Source organism: Bombus pascuorum, chromosome 9 (assembly GCF_905332965.1).
Source record: "Bombus pascuorum chromosome 9, iyBomPasc1.1, whole genome shotgun sequence".
NCBI classification, from domain to species: domain Eukaryota; kingdom Metazoa; phylum Arthropoda; class Insecta; order Hymenoptera; family Apidae; genus Bombus; species Bombus pascuorum.
Window position 1 is genome coordinate 8,778,707 of NC_083496.1, and position 24,559 is coordinate 8,803,265.

The 24,559-nt window shown below is 40.1% G+C and overlaps 1 protein-coding gene across 1 annotated transcript; it reads left to right on the top strand.

Moving 5' to 3' along the window:
• The first annotated feature begins 364 nt into the window (after nucleotides 1–364).
• On the top strand, nucleotides 365–23,921 carry LOC132910407 (uncharacterized). The gene is made up of 5 exons (XM_060966085.1): nucleotides 365–3,204; nucleotides 9,322–9,560; nucleotides 17,805–17,945; nucleotides 18,683–18,820; nucleotides 19,839–23,921. The coding sequence occupies exons 1-5, from the start codon at nucleotides 2,856–2,858 to the stop codon at nucleotides 20,049–20,051; spliced, it is 1,080 nt and encodes a 359-aa protein (XP_060822068.1). The 5' UTR covers nucleotides 365–2,855; the 3' UTR covers nucleotides 20,052–23,921.
• The last annotated feature ends 638 nt before the right edge of the window (nucleotides 23,922–24,559 follow it).

Genomic DNA, 24,559 nt, shown 5'->3' on the forward strand with positions numbered 1-24,559 from the left:
AGAATCGACGTAAAGCGCTCATTGTCATTGCCATGTTCATCGAACATTTTGCTCGATACGTTCGTTATCATGAGAATCTCAACGGCAATTAATCCATGTTGTTGCGCGGGCATCGAGATGCTGTAATTATTACTATTATCGTCATCTTCTCTATTATTAGCGTTGTTCCACCGTGTTATGTCTACGGAAACATGCTTACCGTGCATAACCGCGTACACACTTACACACGAGTACGCTTACTCTGACGTAGTCAAAAGTCACGAGCCATGGTTCTCGCTTATTAATTGCATGTTCGAGAGGACGAACGTTCGTCTTTGCGTAATGGATGCTACATGCAAAAGTCTCGACACGGTGGCGACATGCCTTGGATTACCAACGACCACGATAATTAACAGAATCACGCGTACAACACAGCTAATGACGCACACGTTCACCTGTGGGATGCCCCCTGCCACGGAAAACTTGCTCTCAGAAACGGATTTATTTATAAAAACATTAATGCACCGCTGATTCTTATGGAGGAAACGAACCAACTAACGACGTGTCTTCTGTTCCGAGTACGGAAAAAGCGCTCGCGTGCCAACGACGGAACGTTCTTGCAGCTGTGAGGACCTAGCCTTCTCTAGACGACATACCACCGATGTCTGTCCTGAGGATCAACCAGGCGTAGGATGTAAAACCGCGTAACTACCTCTGCCTTTTAGACGTTTGCACGCTCGGCGAAATTTACAATCGTTCGTTAACATGCTGACAAACGAGAGGAGAAGGAAGATTCGGTCTATCTACTTTCTTTCGTATAATGCAACAGTTACGTAATAAGGAAGGAGTAAGTTCAAACTAACGGAGAAATCAATCTGACGAAACATTGAAATGAAAAAAGCAAAGATTTCATATTTACGTCTAAGAGACTTTAAAGAGCAGTATATAAAGAGTGTTAAACAAATATGGGAAATTAAGGATAATCTTACGGATTTCGGATCTGTAGAAGAACCATACGTTTGTTGGAAAGGAGGAAAATAAAAATGCAGCATCCGTTTGAAGGACGATGTCCAATGATCTGTGGCAAATGGTATCACGGTGCACCTGTGAGTGGCGCGGTTAGAGGAGCCGCGGAACGTGCCGGTATAGCATCGAGCTTCCAGCGAGCTGATCGTGAGGCGAAGACGAGATCGGTTCGTTTAGATGCCCGGCTTCTACGATGTGAAAAGTGGGGGTAAACCGATGGAAGGTGTTTAGTGGGGATAGTTGGTCGCTCGCGGGGAGTTATGAATGAGTCGTGGAGTCCTGACCCACGAGTGTCACGTGGTGGGAGAGGCGGTAGTGGTGAGCGTGAAGTAAAGGGGAGGGATGCGATCGGAGGCAGGAGGCGGTAGAGCGCGGCGGAGGCGGAGGAGCAAAAGGAAAAGAAGGCCGGGGGAAGAAAGAAGAATAGAAAAGAAGCAAGAAGTAATGAGAGAGGAGTGCGAGAGAGACGAGGGAGGGAGGGAGGGGTGAAGGAGAGAGAAAGAAACGAGAAAGCGAGTGATCAAGGAAGGGCAAGGATGATAGTGGGGGTACTTAGGATTGACCGAAAGCGGGGTGTGGGCCACGTGCTTCGGTGCCTTTATACAATCGTATATAGGCACCGGTCGACCGAGTGGCCACTACCATACACTGATAGTCATACACTCAGGCCGCACGAGATAAAAGAGGAAAAGAACGACGTCGCGTCGGACGAGGAAGAAGAAGGAAAAGAGGAAAGAGAACGAAAGAGAATACAATAGATAGAGAAGGAACGGACAAGAGAAACGACCTACCGACAAGCAAGGCAGACAGACAGAAGTCCACCTTCCACTTCCATTCCCTTACGCAGGTTCACTCCTACTATAACGACGAACGAACAGCCTGCCTCTGCTCGCTCGCCTGCCTATAGCTGGCTTCTCCTTCTCTGTTTCTATACCTACCTACCTACCTACCTTCTCTGCGCCGTGGTTAACTCGGACAGAGGCGAGAGGTGATACACTCGATACAGTCAGCCAGACGAGGGCGACGAAGACCTCAGTCACCTCCTGACATTCGGTATGGTACGACCTTACCCCACTGGCGTGTAACTAAGAAGGTATCGCCAAAAAGAGGGTTGAGAACGTTCAAGAAGATCTCCGAGACTCGAGATCAAACGAAGACAGCCGGTGAAAGGGATAATCACCCACGAACAAGAGGCAACTGGGAAAAACCGAGAATAGGGACGCTAAACGAAAGAAAAGAAAGCATCTCCGCTGTTACCACCGCTACCGCACGAACCACCCTTAACGGTGTACCGAGCCGCTGATTCTTTTTCCTTTCCACGCGAACCTCCCCGCCACATTCTTAAGCACCTACCGCTCCCCTCCTCCTACCATCTTCTGAGACAGCTCTCATAACCCCCTTCCCCCCTCGTATAAGAATCAGTGCATCGCGTGTGTCGGGACCAGTGCCAAACGGCTTGTGATTCTGTGCGGACAGTTTTTCAAGTGTGATCACACGTTCCACCCGATAACCCGAACCATCGGCAACTCCTATGATTTAGCCAAGAGCGTGGGCTAAATCAGGGTCCTGTCTTCTAACAACTCGTTATTTGCTTTCTCAACGATACCGCATCGTAGAAAACAGACGCTATCTATTATAATAACAGTGCATTCTCCATGCGACTTGTATCTGTCAACTACGTAAATACACGCTCGATGACAGGGTACCACTGACCCGCGCCTTCACGCAGCCAGTACGGTATACATCGGTGCTGCGACACGCGAGGATAGATACGTCTCGCTTGCTCCTTGGCTGCCACGCGCCACCGCGAGTGCCTGCGTGCGACGAGAGTGATCAAGTGCTATGCGAATATGACAGTTGAGGAGGATACGACGATCGCTTACGATCGACAAATGACAATGGAGGCCATTCTAGTTCGTGACCAAAGGACCACATCGCACAGAGTTCTTGACCATCGTACCTCGTCGAACGGTCTAAACAACACTACTGCTTCCAACAATATGACAATGTCCACTAAATGGTACAAACCTATTTTGGATAAGAATCCATGTTACGCAGCGGATGTCGCTCCGAGAATAAAAAGAAACGATCAAAGGAAGAGACACTTATCGTGTGATTCGTGCCCTGTACCTGCTTTTTACGACGATCGAGGGATACGATCGAGATACAACGCATCCGTCCCTGCGACCACGTGGCTGAGTAAGTCCAACTACTTACTACTGAACACGATGATGTTTCGATACCAACGATTGCCAAGAAAATTTGCGCGGTAACTGTTCTTTCTCTATGTTTTTCTTTTTTCTTTGCATAATTGGCGACGCGATATGTTATATTGGTCTAAAAATTTATCGAAACTAACGTATTTGTCTCGTCAAAATGCAACTTTCAGCGCTAATGTTTTTTACAAGCACGATTCTTTCCTATTTTATTCACGCGCAATGTTTAAGGCGATCTGTTGGCACAGATGGCAATTTTTGGTCCTCAATAAGTTTTATAGAACGATTTGACATTGACGAAAATCCCGACCTACGTTTCATTTCATGGCAGGCAAGCAAAAGAAGAATTTTCACCAAATATTCGTAACTAATTCGTCAAGAAATGTCTCACTGCGATATTTCAAATCATTTCTGACAAAATTTGTGGTCACGGTCAAAGAGCGAATATCAAGCAATTAGTGAAGAAATTCTACATTATGCTCTAGACTAGACTACTTTTTTTTTTTATATATCTTGACCGAATGTTTGTTGTCAAAGTAAAGATTACGTCCTTTTTCCAGCTGCAACGTGTACTCTAAATCTGTACACTTTGAGATATTCTCCGTTCATTTCTACAACTAATTTACATATTTCTTACATTAATAACTCTAACAGCTCGTATAGCGGTCGTCGTCCTTAACAGATAAATCAGTTTACTCATCATACGTGTAATTGATACGATATTTTTAACGTTTCTTTCGCTCTTTAATCAGTTATCTCAAGAATAACACTAGAAACTCTATCCTTTGATATTTATTAAAACAAATCCGTTAATTGCTTTATGGAGTGAATCAACTAATAACTGACTACTAGTGCACTTATGAGCCTAGTATCGACTGAATTTATATATATTTTTTTATCTTTCATCTATTGAATTACACCTCGTAAACACTAGTCAACGTACAACAAATAACAGTTGGCAAAAAAACATATATTGTTATATAGGTGTCATTTATTAACGCTCTATGTCTCTGTCCGTTCAATGTGCAATGTACATCAACACACCTGACGCTGACTCACGTAAAATCAATACTTTCTTACGTAATGATCGTTCAGCATCTTTCCCGGGGTCTGAAATCTTCTTCGTTCATTCGACGCTTTTACTTTTATCCATTCAACGCTAACAGGACGCGTTCACCATGATAAAACGAACACAAACGTACCTTGTTCTTACTATTTCCGATATTCTCCAAGCTGACTGTAACACGAAGAAAAGACTGTTGCAGGAGATTCTGTTCGTACAAGAATCACCTGTTGCAGTGTGCTTCGACTCGACGTTAACGACAGTTAATGTGATATCGATACGCGTCACAGAATTCGACTTTTGAGATGCATCATAAAAGTGGGAGATAATACACGCGTTCTGAAACTTTAACGTAGCAGCTACCACGTAAACGTGATCATATAATGTTTTCTTCTTTTCTTGATCCTTTGTCCCTACTGACATTCTCTCTCGCGGTTTGACGTCACTATTGAACAAGTCGATGAACGCATTAGTCATTCCCCTTGTAACGGTCCTTCTTATCGATTTTTCTTTACTCGTTGTTTCCTTCGAAATTCATCTGATTGCATATATTGATTGTATTCTTTTCCAATTACAACTGTTCTCTAACGATGAATTACGTAGAATGGAGCACGATATAACTAAGCACGATGACAAATTTGATGCGAAATCGGTGAGAAATGTGACATCGATTCGAAGAGCGACGTACGCGCTCGACACACCCACCTGTTGAACACTCGCGAGTCTACGGAGAGTCCTGACTGATGCCGCGCGCCGGTTCGTAAAATTTTCATGCGTCATGTTACTGCCGTGTTCCGTGCAGCAGTTCCCTAAAGCTATACGCAATTCCACTCGTTAACCGGTATATTTTTTGAGCACAGGTATTATTACACAAGAAATGACAAATTTAACGAAGATGACTAAATGGTAAAATCCTTGTCGATAATATATATATTACGGTAGAATCTCGATTATCGAAAGGCTGATTAATATAAATCATTAGTTAATAGAAAATTTGAGAATTATAAGGAAAACGGGAAAATTAGAACACAAACTGAAAGGAATTGTTACACTTCCCTTTAGAAGCTTTTATTTCTGTTCATACCAATAATCGAATCGTTTAGAAATCAGCCTGATTAATTCCATAAATCGAGAAGTAAAGGAAAGTGTTGCAAAGATTATTTTTCCTTCATTTTGGAATTTTTTTAATCGTGTATTTACATAATGAAACTACGAGATTTGTTCTCAAACTCTCGTAAGAAGTTACATTCGATTATCCGAACAACGTCTATTACGTATAGCAGTTTGGAGAAGCAAGATTTTACCGTATTTGATAATATTTCTGAAACGAATACCTATCATACCAAGACTAAAGACGGAACGATTTCTTTCTACGTAAAGAGTTCATTTGAAAAAACGTAGAGACATTTTCAATGTACGAGTTACTTCATCTTCGTCGATTAGAAGGTTACGTTCGACTAAAATAAGAGCTGAAGGTATTCAGCGTGTATGGAACAAGATTCTATTGATCATGACCAAGTGATCAGCCCAGATTTTGAAATTTGTTCGGTGTCAAAGTATGTTGAAGTGAGAAATGGCAAACAAGGAACAAGAATAGTCGGAAAAGGGCGTGTAATAAATCGGCGAACGTATAGGTACACTTGGCGCGCATCGCGACCTACCGCAACGCGCTTCGGTCCGGGCACGAACACGATCAGGTTGATAAGGGGGTGGCGGGACGGGCGTAATGGGGTATAATTGTCGCGAGCAATGCGAGGACAGTGCGTCATTACCGCATTTTTCACCATCTTCTTGCCGACCAACAGCAGAGATGCGCTTGCACCGGTGTCCACCGGCTTTGCGCGCCTTACTTTTTTCCACGCAACCGCGGGTTCTCAGGAATTTCGTTGGAACGCCGTCGCCGAGCGTCGTCGTTGAGGTAGGTCCTAGCTGTACCGTCTACATCGTCCAGGCCACACGGGGCGAAAGTACAAAAGATGCGAGCGTCGACCGTTAGATGACCGCCTACCGAATATCCGCGGTAAATCGCGCGATTCGATGAAGAACGCTAGACCGGTTCATTCGTCACTCGTCTAGAAGCATTTAACTCATTAAGAAGCAAGTAAAGAAATAATATGTAAAAGATACGTAAATGCAACGTTATCGAAAAAACGTAAATGAAGTAAATTAGCGTCTGGTTAAATTACAAAAACCGTATTAGCATTATAGACTCAAGTCCGTCATACTAATCGAGTGTACAAAACGAATTTCTATAATTTGAAGTAAAGATTTTGTCATCTCGTTATAAGATACTTTGATATTTTCAAAGTTTCATTAAATTGTAGGATCTAGATGAAGGAAGAAATAGCAATAAAAAAGATATCGATCAAATTATTGAAATTCCTTCTTATAATTGCTACATGAATTTAATAACGTAAATTGATTGAAAAAAATGACAAAGGAAACTATTCCTTATGAAATGTTAACATGCACCAATTTTTGGTTGCCTACATAAGAAATAAATAATATTTATCTCTGAGATAGCCGAGATATGTACATTGTACATACTGAGTTTGTGAACGAAGCATATCGGATGATGCATTCCAGCTGGCAAGGTTGCACGTTACGAGCCACAGGTGGCTCTTTGAGTTTCTTACGGCTTAAGAATGCGATCTTGCTCGAAAGAGCACATATCATCGTAATTCCCTTTCCGGACAAATTTGGCCGGCACGGAGGACATATCGTATGGCAATTAACTTTCAGCGGTGTAAAAACGCGGCGCAATTAAAGAAACTGGAGAAAGTACACGATGCGTATACGAGCGACAAGTAAGGAAATATAATCGTAGACGCTGAGATCATTTACCTCGACGATGGGAACTTCTGTACGGTAAAAATACTTGCCGCATTATTCAACAGACTCTTTTTCCAAAGTATGTACACATTTCTTTGGGCATGTTTTAACTGAAAATTGTAGACTCGACGATATCGTTTCCACGCTGCTGCAAAGATCCTAATTGCGCCGTTTAACCGTCTTAATCGCTGTTCTGCTGACTTGACTGTTTCGAGGCTGTTTTGCCGCTGAAATTCACCGAAACGCGTAAAAACATTCGCGCGTGGCGTTTTCTGCCGTATTGCATTCGTATAACGGCGTAATTCAAAATACGTCGCAATTCAAAATGCATCGTAACACAAAAAGAAATTGTCTGAAAAACATGCGCGTGTGTTTATCATCGAGTTCGGTGCAACTGCACGTATAAACAAATTCACGTGATTTCCATCGAAACTTGCTGCTGTTTGCGAATACGTGATTTGTGACCTATGTATCTATCTTCCAGAGAATTCCAATCCAATCTGTCCGATTAGAGTTAACACGTGTGTCTTCTAATTTCTTGTCACACGTATCTGTCCATCGAATTATCGAGAATGAGTCCGTCGTTGTTCATGTGAATCGAGGCTTTTAACATCCGAAAGGAGATTCGAGGATTATGTTAGGTATGTAGTAGGAAGAAAGGATATCACCGTTAGACACGGTGCACACGACGACACGGATTTCATGGTTACTTCAGGGCGCAAACTTCCCCGCGGCAAATTACTCTCTCACTAAGACGCGAAACGCACTTAAGAGCCGCTTATTAATATGCGTTAAGTGTCCGAGGTGTCTCCCTGCCCTCCTCCTCGTTCCCTCCTTTTCGCTGTATCCTTCTTTCTCTTTCTTCGTCCGCTTATTTTTCTCCTTGCGACTCGAGAACGCGTCCGTCATGCGCGTTGCATCACGCGTAGCTGCACATTAAAATTAAATTCGTTAGCGCCCGTACGATCGCACAACATACCTACATTTTCTAGTCCTTGATACGACCGTTACACACCGGCCGATAGTTTTTCCAATTCATTCGCGGCTAGTCTTTAGCGTATTCGCGAATATCGCCGCGAATGAAAAGTAATCGCATCGGTGATGCATCGAAATCGTGCTAATTGGCAGGTAACGAGCAAGCGAACGACAAATTGAAACTGCAAATGATAGAACGTCGAGCGAAACGGTTGAACTTGACAAACGACAAAAATCCTCTGCGTTGATATTCTCGGCGATCTATCATAATATTTGATCGGTGTATTTTAATGTATCACGGTTGACCGGACTTTGATACTTGGTTGGCAAATAACGCTGTTTAGACAGATCGACGGCGTTTATATGCGGATATCGGAACGATTCTAGCGTTACAAATCAAATATAAAGGTATTCGCTTGAAGCGTACATACTCGTCAGCGTCGGGAAAGAAAGACGACGATATTTAAACGAAGGAAGAGAACTCGTACGCGGTAGACTGCGGTGGTTATACATCCTCCGAATGCGTACGCGACTGCTGATGGTTTGTCGTCGTAGCGGTGCACGTGATCCCAGGCCCCTCATCAAGGGTCGTAACTCGTGAAATAATGCGACGACGAATTCGCGTGGATGTAATTCGACGAGCGGTGATCCCGAAACTGCCGGATGATCATAAGACGGTCTCGATCGAAATCTACCATTTAGGCGCTTACTATCGACGAAGACAGCATCGAAGGGTGGGGGGAAGGTAGAAGAAACAAGCCGGAAGCTCCAGGATGATTTCTCTCGAGGGCATCCTCCCCAAGAGTCTCACGTCAAATCGTTGATTACTACCAACCAGTGAGCTGGTTCTTATCTTCTTAATACATGGACAATTCCGTTAATAACGTACCGCGGCAGTTATCCATGAATTGGAAATAAGAGCAATGGAACCGAAATAAGCCACCGATACCAACGAAATTAACCCAACTGCTTTTTCGACGTTTTCATTCTATTCGATTCTGATATACTTTATATCGCTATATATACTTATATACGAAGACGTATAAGAGTCTCAACATTTAACTTGCTACTTGGTAATCCTTTAAACCAACTCTAAGACCACAGTTGGACGATTACTTTCTTTACCGATTAAAATATATCGCTGAAAAGCGACCGATAAGATAGTTATTTCATAGAAATCTTATATCGCGTTGATCATGTAATCATTTCGTTGTTCAATTTCACTTTCAGGGTTAGGTAGTCTTTTGGTGGCCCTGTTCGTGGTCTCGGTAAACAGCGCTCCGACGATGACCCTCGAGGGTAGACGACATAACTCTCCCCCGAAATGGGTGAATCCTTGTGGCCTCGCTGCCGAAGATTTTACCGGTGATTTGGACGTGGTGCAGCTTACAGACTCGCAGCTTCTGCAACAAGTTGTCCTTCAAGCGAAAACAGCACTGATGCACGCGGAACTTTTTCGTGATGATTACGTGAGTACAGATTGCACGTTCATCTTCTTCTTTTCTCTTTCATTTAGCGCGCGCGCGCACGCGCGTGTATACTCGTCGTCGTTCCCCTCGGAGAAACATTTTCGAAATGCCTGGAATATTTTTCGGGATATCTTCGGTGCGATCCAACTCGCGCGCGGTATCGCCGATCAGAGACGAAGATTAAGTTCATCAATGGTTCAATAATTACTGACGTGACTTCTGGTGAGGATCGGACGGGGAAAGGGGACATCGAGCGGAAGGCAGTTATGGCAGTACTTCCGGTCGTACGGACGTTGATCGTAGAGTCGCACAGACCTTCGAAAGAGATCTCGGACTTACGAATCGTCTTTTGTAGCCGCTCGAGAATATGCTTTCGAATTTGATATTACGCCGCTTTGTTTTCCTTCGTAAATATCTTATACTAGTGAATTTTAGTATTATAAAATGTCTATCATCTGAGGAAAAGCAAATACATTAAACCATATAATACATATACGGAGAAAATGAAAGTGGAGCGTGCCATAGGTGTAAATGAAAACGAAATCTTAGAAATAACTCGAGGATTATTTATTCTCTAATATTCTATAAATTGTTTCATATTATTCTCGAATTTGTTCAAGAATTATATTCTTCTAATACTATTCTTTGCTATCTTAGTTATTATCTATATTTACCGATCACGTTTTCCTTATTCTTAATTCATCGATTTGAAAGCAGATAAAAAGTAATTACTAAATATATGAACGATGCTCGTTTGGCAAAGTGGAAAAGCAAACTCTCTCTTATTTTAATCTTGCGACTATCAGATGAACGATTTCGATGAAATATGTAATTCTTTTCGTTGTTCACTTGCTTATATTCTCACTAAATGTTAATCACCGTCGTTATTTTAAAAAATAGCCTGCTCTTGTTACGTAATTAGACGGTGACAGTCGTCGATTCCGCCGTGTATTCGAACATTCGAACATTGGTTTTCTTGCAGGATGGATTGGAAAGTGGTCAGGATAAAATTACCCCGTTTCTCTTATTGCCAGTATTACGCGTAATTTTTATTACTCGTAATTGCACATTGGAAATACAGAGTTATAATCGCCGGAAATAAAATTGTTCGAACGGCAGAAAAACTGTTCGATTTCAGTCGCATATCCGATATAACGATCATTGTCGCTGTTTGTCACGGTATTGTGTACCGGCAGGTAGCTCTCGGCCATGTTATTTTTTTTTTTTTTTGCGAATATCATCAAACATGTAAGCGATCTTTGGAGAAAAAAATAGATTCGTGCGACCGCGCACGGAGATCCTTCGTTTCGAAAGAATCTTCCCAGCCCGATCGTGCCTTATTATCTCTAACCAAGGACAATAAATCACGGACCGGGTTCGGCCTCTCGTTGCTCAAGGTTTCTCTTCTGAAACGATCCGAAAGAAGAGACGTGGAAACCGCAGGATCGAAGGTACGGTTACACACGCGAAACTTTACTCTCGTTTTTTAGGATAGATTAAGCTCGTCCCCCTAGTTATACATCGTGCACACGTGTCGACACGATTCCGGGTCTCTATAACTGCGCGTCCTTACGCGCCCGCCAAATTCTTAGACTCACCTGACTCATCCTTGACCATTCTACATGCGCTTCCTGTTCCTTCATATCATATACTGAGCGACTGTGGCGTGAATTAAAATATTGATTACACCGCGTACTCAAAGTATTACTTCTAATAGATATTTAGCGAGATTGTTAGTGCGTCGAACGAAATGATAATCACTGGTAAGTCATTGGCAGCAAAACTATAAATCTATAATGGAATGCGAGTTTTATAACACAGCTGGAGGAACATTCAACGCGCGATTGGTACCGAATGTCCATTACTAAACGACGAAAGGTCCGATTCCTATGCTTATGCCGCTAATATTTGCCTACACGAGGCGAGTGTACGACCGCGAGAATTAGCATTCATCGCGTGCGACCATAAAGGGTATTTGTGTGTCTCTTCGTACGTATAGGGCTCGTTCCGCCCTGTGGCTCCACCAAAGTCACCGTTACATCATCGTTCCGCGATACTCGATACCGATGTTTTCTAAGTCAGCGCATAATCCGATATCGTTTGGTTCGCTAACGATCTTTCTCTTTCTCCTTCTTCTCCTCCTTCCCCTTCTTCGTTCTCTGTCTTATTCTGGCCCTTCTTGGGAAAACGAACGGCTTTGAACAGCAGGTTGTGCCATTTAGGAAGAAACGTGTTCTACCAAGACAGAATTATCTTCGTTCTCCTCGACATTTATCCAACTTTCTCAGAGCCAATCGAAGCTTCGGCAGGGGGCCTCTAAGGACGCTCGTGCTGATACCGATTCTAGGCGACGTACTGTCTGGTGGTCCAGTGACGTCACCGTCCACCTCGTTATCGTTTAGACGTCGACAGACACTCTGTAGAGCGTAGGGAAAAGGTAGATTAGCAAGGGATACCGAGAAGCAAGGAAGTTCGTGAGACTGATCGCTCTCGCATGCACACGTGGTGTGTTTTGCGATACAGTTTCGATCCGCGAAACCTTTGTGCGCGAACCTTGCTACGTATTTATATCAGATATTTTAATCGATGTAAGTGACTTTCGTTAAAATTGATCACGCTTAGAAATATTAGAAATAGTCGCGTATTAGGTTTAGGTGAACCGCTGGCTATTAAGTAGTATAGGAGATTTCTTGTCAATCAATTGTTTGTATTTTTAATTATTTCATCGCAAGTCGTTTTAATTATTATTATTATATTATTTTATCACGAGTAATTTTACCATAATTATTTCGATTTTTATCGCATCGAATATCTATTAATGGAAAAAATTAACAAGCGAAAAATCATACTTTCGGGTAAACATAGATTTGTGTGACACGTCCTTGTAAGACGTTCGTGAGCAAGTATGGGTGATTACATATCCGATATTCTGTTCTTCGTAGATAGGAAGTCCGACGTCTACGAGTCGCGTATATGCGCGTCGGTACGTGAAGGAATCGGATAAAATATCGGAAGCGGAGGATTCCAATAAATCAGAATCGGAAGCTGCCCCTCCCCGCCAAGGATGGGGCATCTATACACCACACCGGCACTCTGCCTGCATACTAAAGCGCAGACCGGATATACAACCCGCCAGTGCATTTACTCACCTCGATACATTCAGTACGCACTACGACACGTATTTTCTGCTACTCGGTTGGCTGGATGTCGATCCGTACGGTTTCATTTAATGCTGACATATTTTTCAAATATGTAGGTAGAGAATCGTTTTACCTACAAAATATTACCACGAGTATCATACTTTGAGTGTTTTTTTATTATCTTTGCACGTTCATATGTGCCATAAATGCATAAAGGTCCGTAGCCTAATAATTATCGATTCGAACGTAGCCAATACGAACTCTGCCACGTTCTTTCAGTCGTTTTCGACTCGATTATGCTTTTATCTAAGGTTAAAAAATATCTTCAGTTTGAACAAAGTAAGAAACAAATCTTATTGATATGCGTGATTTCAAATTAAACGTTCTTCTGAAATGTTAAAGATACTTTTCGTTTGCTAAAACGAGAACAAGATTGGAATATCAAAATTTGCGAGAATCGTAGAAAGAATGAAAAAACTAGACTTAGAAATTGCAAGAGAATTTATTCGATTGAGCAGTTCGTCTTACGAGTCCTTTTGCCAGAAAACTTCAAAAAATTCGTAGATCTAGAAATATTCTGAAACGAAAGTAGAATTAATCGAGCGGGAAAGTTTGAAATTGAAAAGATTTTCATTCGCGTGAAGCATTGCCTTTGTGTCTAGTGGAGTCGCGAGCACAGAGCGAGCCATTCGATCGGTTCGAGGCCGTCGCACCGAAATTTTATAACTTCTAATAAGCGGTGGAGCGGTGAAGCCGCGCTAGAAGAAAGACTGAGAGGCTAATTGATTTTGACGGGTCCTCGGGAGTACCACAGAGACCATACCTACTCTCGCCAGCCTACTTCCTGTCAGTTTTCAGCCCGGTTTTACGATTATTCGTGCCTCGGTGTGGCCGAGGAGACTTTTACGAGGCACAAAAGACCCGCGTCTCAGATTTGCTCGCCGCCAGTGGTTGTTAGCGACAATTCCTTTCATTCTTCGTCGTTTCTTCTCCCTTTCCTATTCGTTCGCTCGCTAAAACCATTTCGTGACCGCCTTCCAACAAGCAACAATACGAGAAACCCACGCATTTCACCTGACCTGCGGATATTCGCGATCCGTTCGGTTTCGAAATCGATAAAACACCACCTTTTTTTATAACTTCTTTAGTTCCTCTGGCTCGCAGCTGTATATACTGTTGACTATAAGTACTTCGACACAGTGGAATTATCGCAAATTTATGAAATATCGAACGAAACTCTTTAGTCCAATTTTGGCCTCTGATCTTATGTTAAATAATCATATACAGTTAGTAGATGTTAATAATAAAAATAATAGTTAATATCACTCAGTATAGAGAAAGGATTAATAATTGAAAATGGCTGTTCGCTGTTGAGAGCTTAAAGCGATTGAAATACCTATCACTAGCGACAATCTGAAAAGTTTCTATAAATTTCATGAAGCGTCAACTATTCGTTGCAGATAATTATGGGATTAGATCGATACAGGTATATGTTTCGATTTTTGGTTCAAATTTACCAGAGCGTTTAATCCTCAATTAGGTAGAGACACTTTGTTCGATGATAATCATGAAAATATAATAAAAATGAGAGATTCGTGTTTAACTAACGAGCATCGGTAGAGATAAGCCATAAAACCGATGGAATTCCAGTAGATCATTTGAACACTTCAATTCGGGATGAAGCGGAAAGGCTGCAAGATCAATTCAGAAACGAACTTGTAAGAATACGTTTTAACGTGTATTTATTATACCGTTCGTTATACGTGGGAACCGTTCGCGTAAAATAATCATAAAATTATTTAATTACCCATTTCAGTGCCTGTTCATGAAGCCCCTCCGCGTATTGATGGGTTCCCTGGACAGTCAATGTTATACACGCTTGGTGATAATAATAGTTCGTGACGCAATCAATGACCGCTCGGTTTTAATCATCGTGTTTAATGTTTCCAATACAAAGTCTCTATTTTGAAAGGTATCTGTGTCCTCTCGAAGGGTTTCGTAATGATTTGGGCGTGGAAAAGGATCGATTACCGATCGAAGAGAACGACTAGCTTTAAATACAACAGGCTCACACTGTTGTGTGAGCATTCCACTCACCGAGTGGTTCGTTTCATCTTTCGATTTTCTGCCGTTTTCTATTCCTCTTTTTGTCTTCCCGCGATACACTTCAAATTTAAATCTTAGGTACAGTGGCTCGCGAACATCTATGAATGTAACAGTGTCATATACGAAACATTTTGAAATTTCATTAGTGTGTTACAGCGTTAATAAAATTTCAAAATATTCTACGTAACACATAACATTTCTGTGGTCATTGGTCAAATACTGTACGTTTCAAGATATTTAGAGGGTCACAATCGTAGTGATGTAAGTCAGTGCTCTGCTACTTTTCATCAAGTAGAGTTCTGCGTTCGTTATTCTAAAAGTTCATTATAGTTTCTCGAGTCACGAGAAAGTATCTTGGCGAAGAACGAAATTACAACTTAATTGTTTTGAAGTTTAATTTTAACAGTCGAAGTATTTACGCGAGGAAATTTAAATTCCCAAAATGTTGACTTATACTACTAGGATTTCCAGCCTGACATTTCATTCAATTCATATATGTTTCAAACTCTGCAAGTTACGAAAATAAAAATACATTTCGAGTTACTTCTTACTTCTTATTGGCTGATTAATCTCCGATTTACTAACTGTTGGTTGGTTTTATTAATAAACAATTTATCGAAATTATTCCTGGCAGCCGCATAGTTCTCAGGTTGCCGCATAGTTCTCTAGTTGTTTGCTTGTCAAAGTATTATCGCAGTCTGCAGCTCGTGAGAGTAGTATCGCATGATGATTATTTCCATTCCTGGGCCAGATAAGAGCCTGGATAACTACGTTATCTTTGTGCGGGCCAGCTGGTCCGAGATGCGAGGTCGAAGACACATTCGATGATACAATAAGTGCTTATTTCAGCTTGAGACAGATCGATTTTTTTAAATCTATTTAAAATAGTAGTTTCAACGTGATAGCATTTATAGTGTAATCACTAAGTGATTCGATCGACGGGTTTGATTATTTACCATGATATAATGGCATACCAAAGTCGAAACTCTCAATGAAGCTATTACGAGATTACCGTATTTACAATTTATGTTTCAAGATTACAGAAATAAAATACGAAGGCAACGAATGAAAATTCCTGTCATTTACACGAGTGAAATATTAACATTCAATACCAGCATATAATTAATGAAATACCTCTTCATAGATTAGAAGGATTTTTCAAATCTGCCTCCGCGTAGCGTCTCGTCTTGCAAAATTCGAGTGAATCGATACAAACATTGATATCCAGTTGCCTATATGAACGTCAATGTTGTTACATCGATCAAAATATCGGGTTACTTTTCTATCGCAGTTTCGACTTCCTTTGGCTAAAGTCAACTTCCTTGCACAATCTCGGCTGGGTCATCGAACGAGTCCTACAATCCTTGGCCATTGAATTAGGATCACACCTGCGCATATTTCACCTTCCTGATTACAGTACCGATTACTAATAATTAGACACGATAACAGAGTATATTCGTCTGCTATGAATTTTCTCAACAATCTGATATAATATGTATATATAAATGTTATTATTAACCACTCGTTCACGTAAGAACTGAACAACTAAAAAATGTTAAAAGTTCGGAGCGATTTTAATTCCGAGTAATTGACCTGTATCCGTACTGTACCATGAAGCGAGAATTTTCGCGCGAAATGAGGCGTTTGGACGCGTGCCGATGCGACCTTGTGATCGCGTTAGATCCTTTTATATTGGGTACGCGGCGCTTAAAGTTTCGCGGAACGTAGGCTGTAATGGAGCATCCCGAAGTCGTGACACGATACGCGCGAGGGCTTCTCCCTTCCTTTCAGCTCGTTACTCGACTCTGTAAGTACATACTCGTTCGCATGGTTCGTGATTCATAACGTTCAGACCGATGGAACCTGTACTTGGGTAACGCAATTAGCGAGACTAGCCTGGCGCCTGAGCTTCCAAGTAATTTCTTGGTAACGATCTAGCTTTTACACAAGCTGAGCCACCTTGGTATTCCCAAAAAGTGAACGACGTAGCTCGAGGCGGGCGCGTGCACCGTTTGCATGGGGACTCGCGATGCGCTTACTCATCCGTCAGCATGGCTTGTCCACGTTCCCATCGTACCAGGAACGAGGGATATCGAGAGAGGTTGTGCTCGTGAACGAGGCGCTGCTCCCTGTTTAATCGGTGACTAAACTCGCTAACCTGTTATTGAACCATACTGCTCCCATAATGAAGGTGCAGTGCGAAAATTTTGCATATATATGAACCAGTTTGGATACGACGCGATCGCGTTAACTTTCACAATAAAGACATTTGGTGTTTCATGGCCGATCATTGGTACCTTTGACGCACGAATATAGGGTATTTGCACGTCGCATAACAGTTAACACGAAGAAAAATGTACGTTCTTCGTTAAGAACTTTGTTGCTCTGTGTACGATCTTTCATCGTCGATGCTGCTGCATACTCTACTCTTTTTGTGTGTTTTCCTTTTTCCTAATCGATAAATTATCGACTTTGAATATAAACGAGTAATAACGTCTACGCAAGTTAAGTTTGATGTCATTCGTCACGTGTTCTTTCATAAGGAAAACAGATAATGTTCAGCTAATATGCGTAATTTTTTTTTGAAAGGTACAAAAAGGCATCAAAACAACGCAGCTGAGGTAGTTACGATCTAGTAAATCTAATACCACGACTTTGTAAGTAGAATGAATACTGTCGGACACGATTTATTATGGAAGAGTAGATTTAAACATCTTTAAAGCTTTTTTCTTCTTTACTTTTTATACGTTTTCTACCAGGGGAAAGACGACGGGTGAAATTTAATTATTAGTTATTATATGGGTTGTGGTTGAAGATTCTGGAGAGAATTTGATTTATTTTTATATAACGAATCATCTGCTCTCAGATTGTATGATATTTTCAACCACATCTCAATATATAATGTCTTTTTATAATTTGAAAATTATTTGAAAATATGTCATTTTTCTAGACAAACATCATTTTAATCACACGTACAATTTTTTTCGTGATTTTACAGGCTAAACGAACGTTCAACATCGAATTCGCCGATCTACACTCGTCGTTTAAAAACAGTCATTACGATTGGCTTCCCGGGCAACAGCAAATTCCCAAGCAACTAGGAGAACAGCTGGAGCAAGAATTTCTAGACAAATTAGAAGTATGTTTAGCAGTTTCTTCTTTTTTCCTCCTTGTTTACTTCTTTTTTCTTCATTAACAGAATGTGAGTAGCAGAAATAAAGACAGTAATTAACGGAACGTTTAATTTCGAATGACTTGTTATTTAACATTCAATTAATCAAGTCATCATGCTCTAAAGATCTAGTACTAGATTTACATTTATCGTCTTTATGAAATTGGTTCTGCTAATGCATTCTATGCTAATATAATCTCCTAGCTTTGTACATTAATTTTCATTTACACGTGTTAAGTAGAAAAATTACATATTTTAATAATCACATCTGATATAGTTGTGTAACTATCAAGTATTGTCAGACATTATGTAATTTTGTCACAGATTGAGTAGCAAAACTGACGTAATTAAGTATAGAATTTAAACAAATTTCCGTGAAAGCATTGAGAGTAAAAGTGGACTAAACCACATCTTTCTCTAAATATGAGCTTACAATATTGATTTATTCCAATAAACTGCATTAATTATATACAGTAGAGGAATTAATTTTTTTCCAAATAAACTCTAGATAATATAACAAAGTCTCTGACTTCGAACAAAGAACATACTTTTATGTTCACCTTTAATAGCTAGTTACAAAGTTCGTTGAATATTAACATCAGTCCATTTTTGCTGAGCAGCAAAATGAAAACTTGAATCAATTCAATTGCAAATTATTTTTCAGAGATACACTTAAATTAAAAAATGATTTCTTGTTTTCACAGCTTGATACGGCCTTGATCGATACGTATGAATACATGCAAAAGTTTGCAGTGGGTCTAGAACAGGTAGTTTGGGATCAAGAAGATCTAAACCTTCAGTTTAGCAAGCAATTTAAGGCCACCGAAACTGCACTGCGAACGGTGAGTGTACATTTACGTTGAAACACTTTATCTTGGAGAACACTAGTCTAATTTATATCTTATTTCCCGTTCCCTTTATTTTTTCCGATAAAAAAACAAGTTACTGAACAGCTTTCACAATGGTACCATCTCGCTGAATGCTATTAGCCTGAATCACGTTACCTTCTATTGTCGCAAACGCGATAAAAAAGATACTTTGCTTTTACGAGTTTGACGCAAAACTTACGCGACTAAACACTCGAACCTCATGAAAAAGTTTATAGCTCTATCGTCCGTTCGACCAATCTGGATCGCTGCTCTGTCCACTCAACTTCCACTCGATTTCTCTGATTTCTTATTATCGGTTCTCTTTCCAGCCATTTAACATTGAGAGAACAAAGCATTATATACTTGGAATATTTCTTGATACATTTGTTACATTATGCAACATAGATTATGAATTATTATGTATTCATACTAATGATCAATATTACACACTACGATTCTTTAAACACCTGTTCGATCCTTTATTAGTCTGATACGAGCCAAATCGCCAAAATATAAAATATATATTTTTTTCCTGCCAAAATTACCGCACTCTCGTTGACTGTCTCTGCTACTATTTGTTAGCCAAGCTTTTTACCAGTAATTAATTTATTACTCACTTATCAGAGATCTAAACTATATCGCTATAACATTACTTGCATTCCATATTTCAATGTTTTCATGCTCGTTCGAATCGAAACATCAATTCCACTGAATTTATATGGAACACGTCCACTAGATTGGTAAACATCTATCTATTCATTTACAAATCTAAGGAGATGTTCAGTTAATAGTCTGCGGATATTTGTCTCGCTTACGGAAATTTTAAATATACAGAAACATATAGAATGCATTCACTGTACAAAAATGTACGAAATATTTAAAGTATTCTCTGATTGTTCCTACAAAAGTTAAAATCATTTTGAGCATCCGCGGTTCAATGAACATTTATCTCCTATGCATAAAAATAACATTAGGAAATATACATTTGCAGGTGCTGTGCGAGCTGCAAGTGGCATTGGTGGAGCGGCAGCTATCTCCACGGCCAGACGTGTCACGCGACATTATGAAGTCGGATATTCGTGGCTTGGCATCTTCAGAGACGTTCCGCAGGTTACGCGACTGGGTAATCTTTCGGGACTACATGAACGGGCTGGAATACGTGGTGCAAGTGTTCGAGCACTTACTCCGCGGTCTGCAGTCCTGAGGATGGCAAGGCGGAAGCCGAAGAAGGGCTACCAGGCGACGACTCGCCCATCTCAGGAAACCGGAACAGTTCAACCTGGATGGCCAACTCTCGTCATGAGGTTGGAGAAGAAAGTGGGTAACGGGGGAAGAACCTAGGCGTGCTCTGCCAAGCAAGCCCAGGGGCTACCTACCCTTCTCGGTTCCAGTGAGATGTGTCTCCATGGCGACGATCGGCCTATCCGTCGGCCACAGATCAGCTAGTGATGCTGCATCACAGTGAAACCGACAGATATACCGTATCGTCGGAACGCGAAAGTGTGCGTGTGTATCTATATCAAGTTGACTAGCATGATTTTGAGACAGAGAATCGACGAAAATCGTTCACGAATCTCGTCAATAACATACACCGCCCGTCGTTGATGCTCACCGAGATTCCACAGTGAGACAACCAAGGAGATAGTGTGAACATCAAGAAACAGAGAGTCGTACGATGAGCAGCCCATTGGCTTTCGCCGCCGTAGTTCACGAACGTGTGTGAATATTACTCGATTTCGTACGCGCTTACACCTAGTACGCGTCATATATATCACGCGTGAAAATCCATGTCCAAAGTATAATTATTATATAGAAGAGGATCGCTGAAGATGACAGACACCAGTCCCGTGCAACATCTTACCGTTCCTTGAGATTTCCACCATCAAGCAAAGCGTTGTACTCTTAAGTTTCTTCTGATTTATCAGTTCTTTCACGTTTGGTATCGCTGCTTTGACATTGTGCTTTTAAATTACTCGTGTGCATCGATCGATTTTGAGAAAATCACTCATAACCTTTAGCATTTTATCGGCTTAATGATCCATTCTAATATTTTATACCGTTAGACGTAAATTTCTTTCTTTTTATTTGATAGAACGGTATCTGATTTTACTCGGCAATTTTACTTACATTTTGCTGCATGGTATCTCGCTTTTAATCCGCGTGGATTTAAAATATAAAGGTTTATACAATTGAGCGAACTTACTCTCCTTGAGCACTAATCATCGATGATCATTCTGTCCATTTGGACAATGTATCAATGTGTTTTCTATTTCGAATAATTCTCCTTTAAAAAAGGAGTTACTTCGAAAGTTTCAAAGCAGCGGCATCAACAAATATTTCACTGTCATTTTCATTCAGGGATTCATTGAGGGAAAAGACACGAACATGACGTGAAAGAAGTTGAGCCGACAGGGAGAGAGGAAAGGATTCAGAGGGAATCCGTCTAAACGAGCTTGTGCACCGCAACGGTATTATATCATAAGTATACAAGAAAATACAGTATTCGCGCTTTAATTTAGACTATGCGTGTCGTGCGAGAAGGAAGTAAGAGAAATTTCTGCGTATGTGCTATGCCGCGTGATATCACGCGCGAACCCTGAAAAAAGGTACAGCACGGCGTCGATTGAATCATCGACGACGAAAGAAAACAAATCTCTCGACGAGCCATCCGCGCCCACTCTTAATCCTACATAATAATTTATTGACTAACTGTAATATTATTATATTCGTATTTATTCAGATTATTTATTTTATTTTTGTAAAGATTTTACATGTCTGATTAACTGTATTTAAAGTGTCTAGTTGAGCTTAAAATTACCTAGAGTATAGGAAAGATACAGAAGGATATATATTATTATTATTAATTATTATTATTAATATTATTAGTAGAATTTTAATAGTATCATTAGGGGAAGAAGGAAACGCATCGACGCGGCCGACGCCATTTTACGTTACGCGCCGCGCTGCTGCTGCAACTCCCTTCGCTCGACGTACCTTTCAACGGTATGAATATTTAAAATTTCATAACGATACATACGATCCGCAACGTCCGTTCCTCCCGCTCTTTTTATCCATTGTGATGATTTTTTTTCAACGATTGATACTAAATCAATTTTATCCGCTATTGATTCAATGGGTGAGCTTTTACGACAAAATTTCTTTTCCTTCTTTATTCTTTTTTCCTTATTTCTCTTTTCTTTTTTTTTAATATATATATACATATATATATATAGTGCCTGACACTTCCGTTTTTGATCTAGCGATATCCGAGACTGTTGTAGCTTGAACAAAACGTAATCTTCGATGACTCGAAAGTATTATAATTTTATCAGTAATTCAACTACATTTTATCTTCTGTACTAGGATTTTAATCTCTCGTAAAATTTGCTTATTTTTACTATCATCGATTTTTATTGAAACTTTACTCTTTCACTTTCTCTTTTTATTCCATACACTTTCCTGTCTAGAAGAAAGCGTCGCGTAAGGTATCACTTCGACATTTGCTCGAAGACGGTCGACTTCACAGACTTTTCGTACTTACAATTCGAAGCTTGGATACGGGTAAGCGCGCTCCGTTCCGTAAAAGAAAGGACCGCTTACTTTCATATTTAATTTCCATGTCATTGGCGGCCTATAAGCTTACCATAGATAGTTAGTATAAAGCGTGCAGAAAGTTCACGACTGGTCGCACTGTTCGTGTGATTTTGTAAAGTGTACGCGGATGCACGTTATACGAGACGCTTCAATCCGATATCATCGTATCTGTGATATGCATCATCGAACGTCGCTCACACGACTAATTATTATCATCGTCTACTATTTGTACTAACTGATTTTTTCGAGTTCTGATTTTGTCGAAGGGGAGGAAAAGGAAGAAAGATAAAAGAGAATGTATCAAAGGAAGGCGCTTATGCGTGCTGATATAAAAGAACATGAGAGAGGGAGAGAAAGGCCGATGTGTGTGGCAATATCGATCTCACGAATCGATCTCGAATGCGCATTTCATTTTATCACTGCTATTTTATATATTTTTTATTTAGTAGATCGTCACTTATTCTTTGACGATATCGATAATTTTTTTTTAGCTTCTTTTTCATTTTCTTCTATTTTTTTCTCTCTCTCTTTTACATAAGGAAGACTGCCATTTTAGTTAGAATCGTTCCGATCACCGTAGGATACGAATCTATTTAAAAATCGGACACGTTTGACATTCGAGAAGAAAAGAGGTCGCAGATTTGTAAACGCTAGGAAGGACTTCGACAATTGCACGTATTGATCAGAAAGCAGCAGCGCAGCCTGTTCGAGCGTCGATTAGCAAAATAATCCTACCGATTGCCGATATGGATTCTGTCTTTTTATTTCTCTTTGAATTCGAATCCCATCAATTTTTTATTCGAATTTAATTTCGCGTCGAATCACCGCGCGCACGCTATTTCTTTGGCAAATTTTTTCCGTCTTTTGTCATTAGACGCGGTATATTTGTATAAAGATACGTGGAACGTGTCTGTTAAAAAAATGAAGGAAAAAGGAAGCTCATTTTTCCTATGGAATTGATTTGGATGAAATGATCGTTGATTCAAACGATTGGAAGAGTATCAGAGTAGGTTTCAGTGATGCGTTTCACGGGCACATTCTACGTCATCGATACGGGCGATATAAAATTGTACGTAAAATAATTATCGATCGCTTGGTATATGTTGTACATAAACAGATTTGATGATATAGAAGCTGCAAAGTATAATTATATATGTGAATATGTAATATGTACACGAGCCCCTACCCTAGAACGTCCGCTCTGTTGTATCATATTAAACCAAAGACAGTTCAACATGGTATATCTTGCGTTTCATTTCACTTTGGCGATACTTTCCAATCCTGTTGCGTATTTTCCTTCGTTTGAGAGATAAATTAGAAAGTATGATAAGATGTTTTATTTTTTAAGTGTTCAGTGTATCCAAATATCGAATATTTTATTATAATGCATGGTAATTTATTGGCGCGAACTCCAGTATTCTTGACAGTATTCTTATTATATTTATCAGGTGGAAAATAAAAGTTTTAATTTATATTTTAATTGATTATTTTTAATATTTATCGAACAAAGAAGAAACACGAAATCAATTAAATTGCTATTAAACAATATAAAAGTACAGTTATTGACAATTAGCGGTTTTCGATAAAACATCAACTTTCCCTTTTCAAATTTTCTTTTATTCTCTGTACATGTCCAGAATTGCACGTTCGTAATTGAATAATGAGAATCTTTGTTATTCGAACGTTCTATATTTTATTAAAATATTATACCTACATATGTAATAAATATACAATGTCTATCTTTTTCTATAAAGCGATATTTCTTCACAATGATTCGGTGTAATCGATATAGAAATATGTATTGTCAGGACGTTATTACACGAAATACAAAAATACAATGATTGCGATGCATTTCATAAAACTTTTATTCAATGACCGAGCGCGTCCATCGGACAAAGTTACTTTCCGAATATTTTGAATAACAATCAAAGAATAAATGAAACCAGTGATAGCAGTAATGAAGAGGTATCACTTCGTTCCGTGGTATTTACAGCACCGGAAAAAGGCTTCTTAAAAGGTTGTGGAGGCTTAAAAGGAATGTGACATAAAAGAACTAAGGACACAGGTGAAAAGAATGATAAGTCACATTTTGTCGTCAACCAGTTCCACGTTAAAACT

Bases quoted from the DNA above. Each gene is read 5' to 3' on its own strand.
- LOC132910407 (XM_060966085.1), top strand. From the start codon at position 2,856: ATGACAGTTGAGGAGGATACGACGATCGCTTACGATCGACAAATGACA. The intron at 3,205-9,321 runs GTAAGTCCAACT...TTTCACTTTCAG, and splicing joins CCCTGCGACCACGTGGCTGA to GGTTAGGTAGTCTTTTGGTG. The intron at 18,821-19,838 runs GTGAGTGTACAT...ATACATTTGCAG, and splicing joins CCGAAACTGCACTGCGAACG to GTGCTGTGCGAGCTGCAAGT.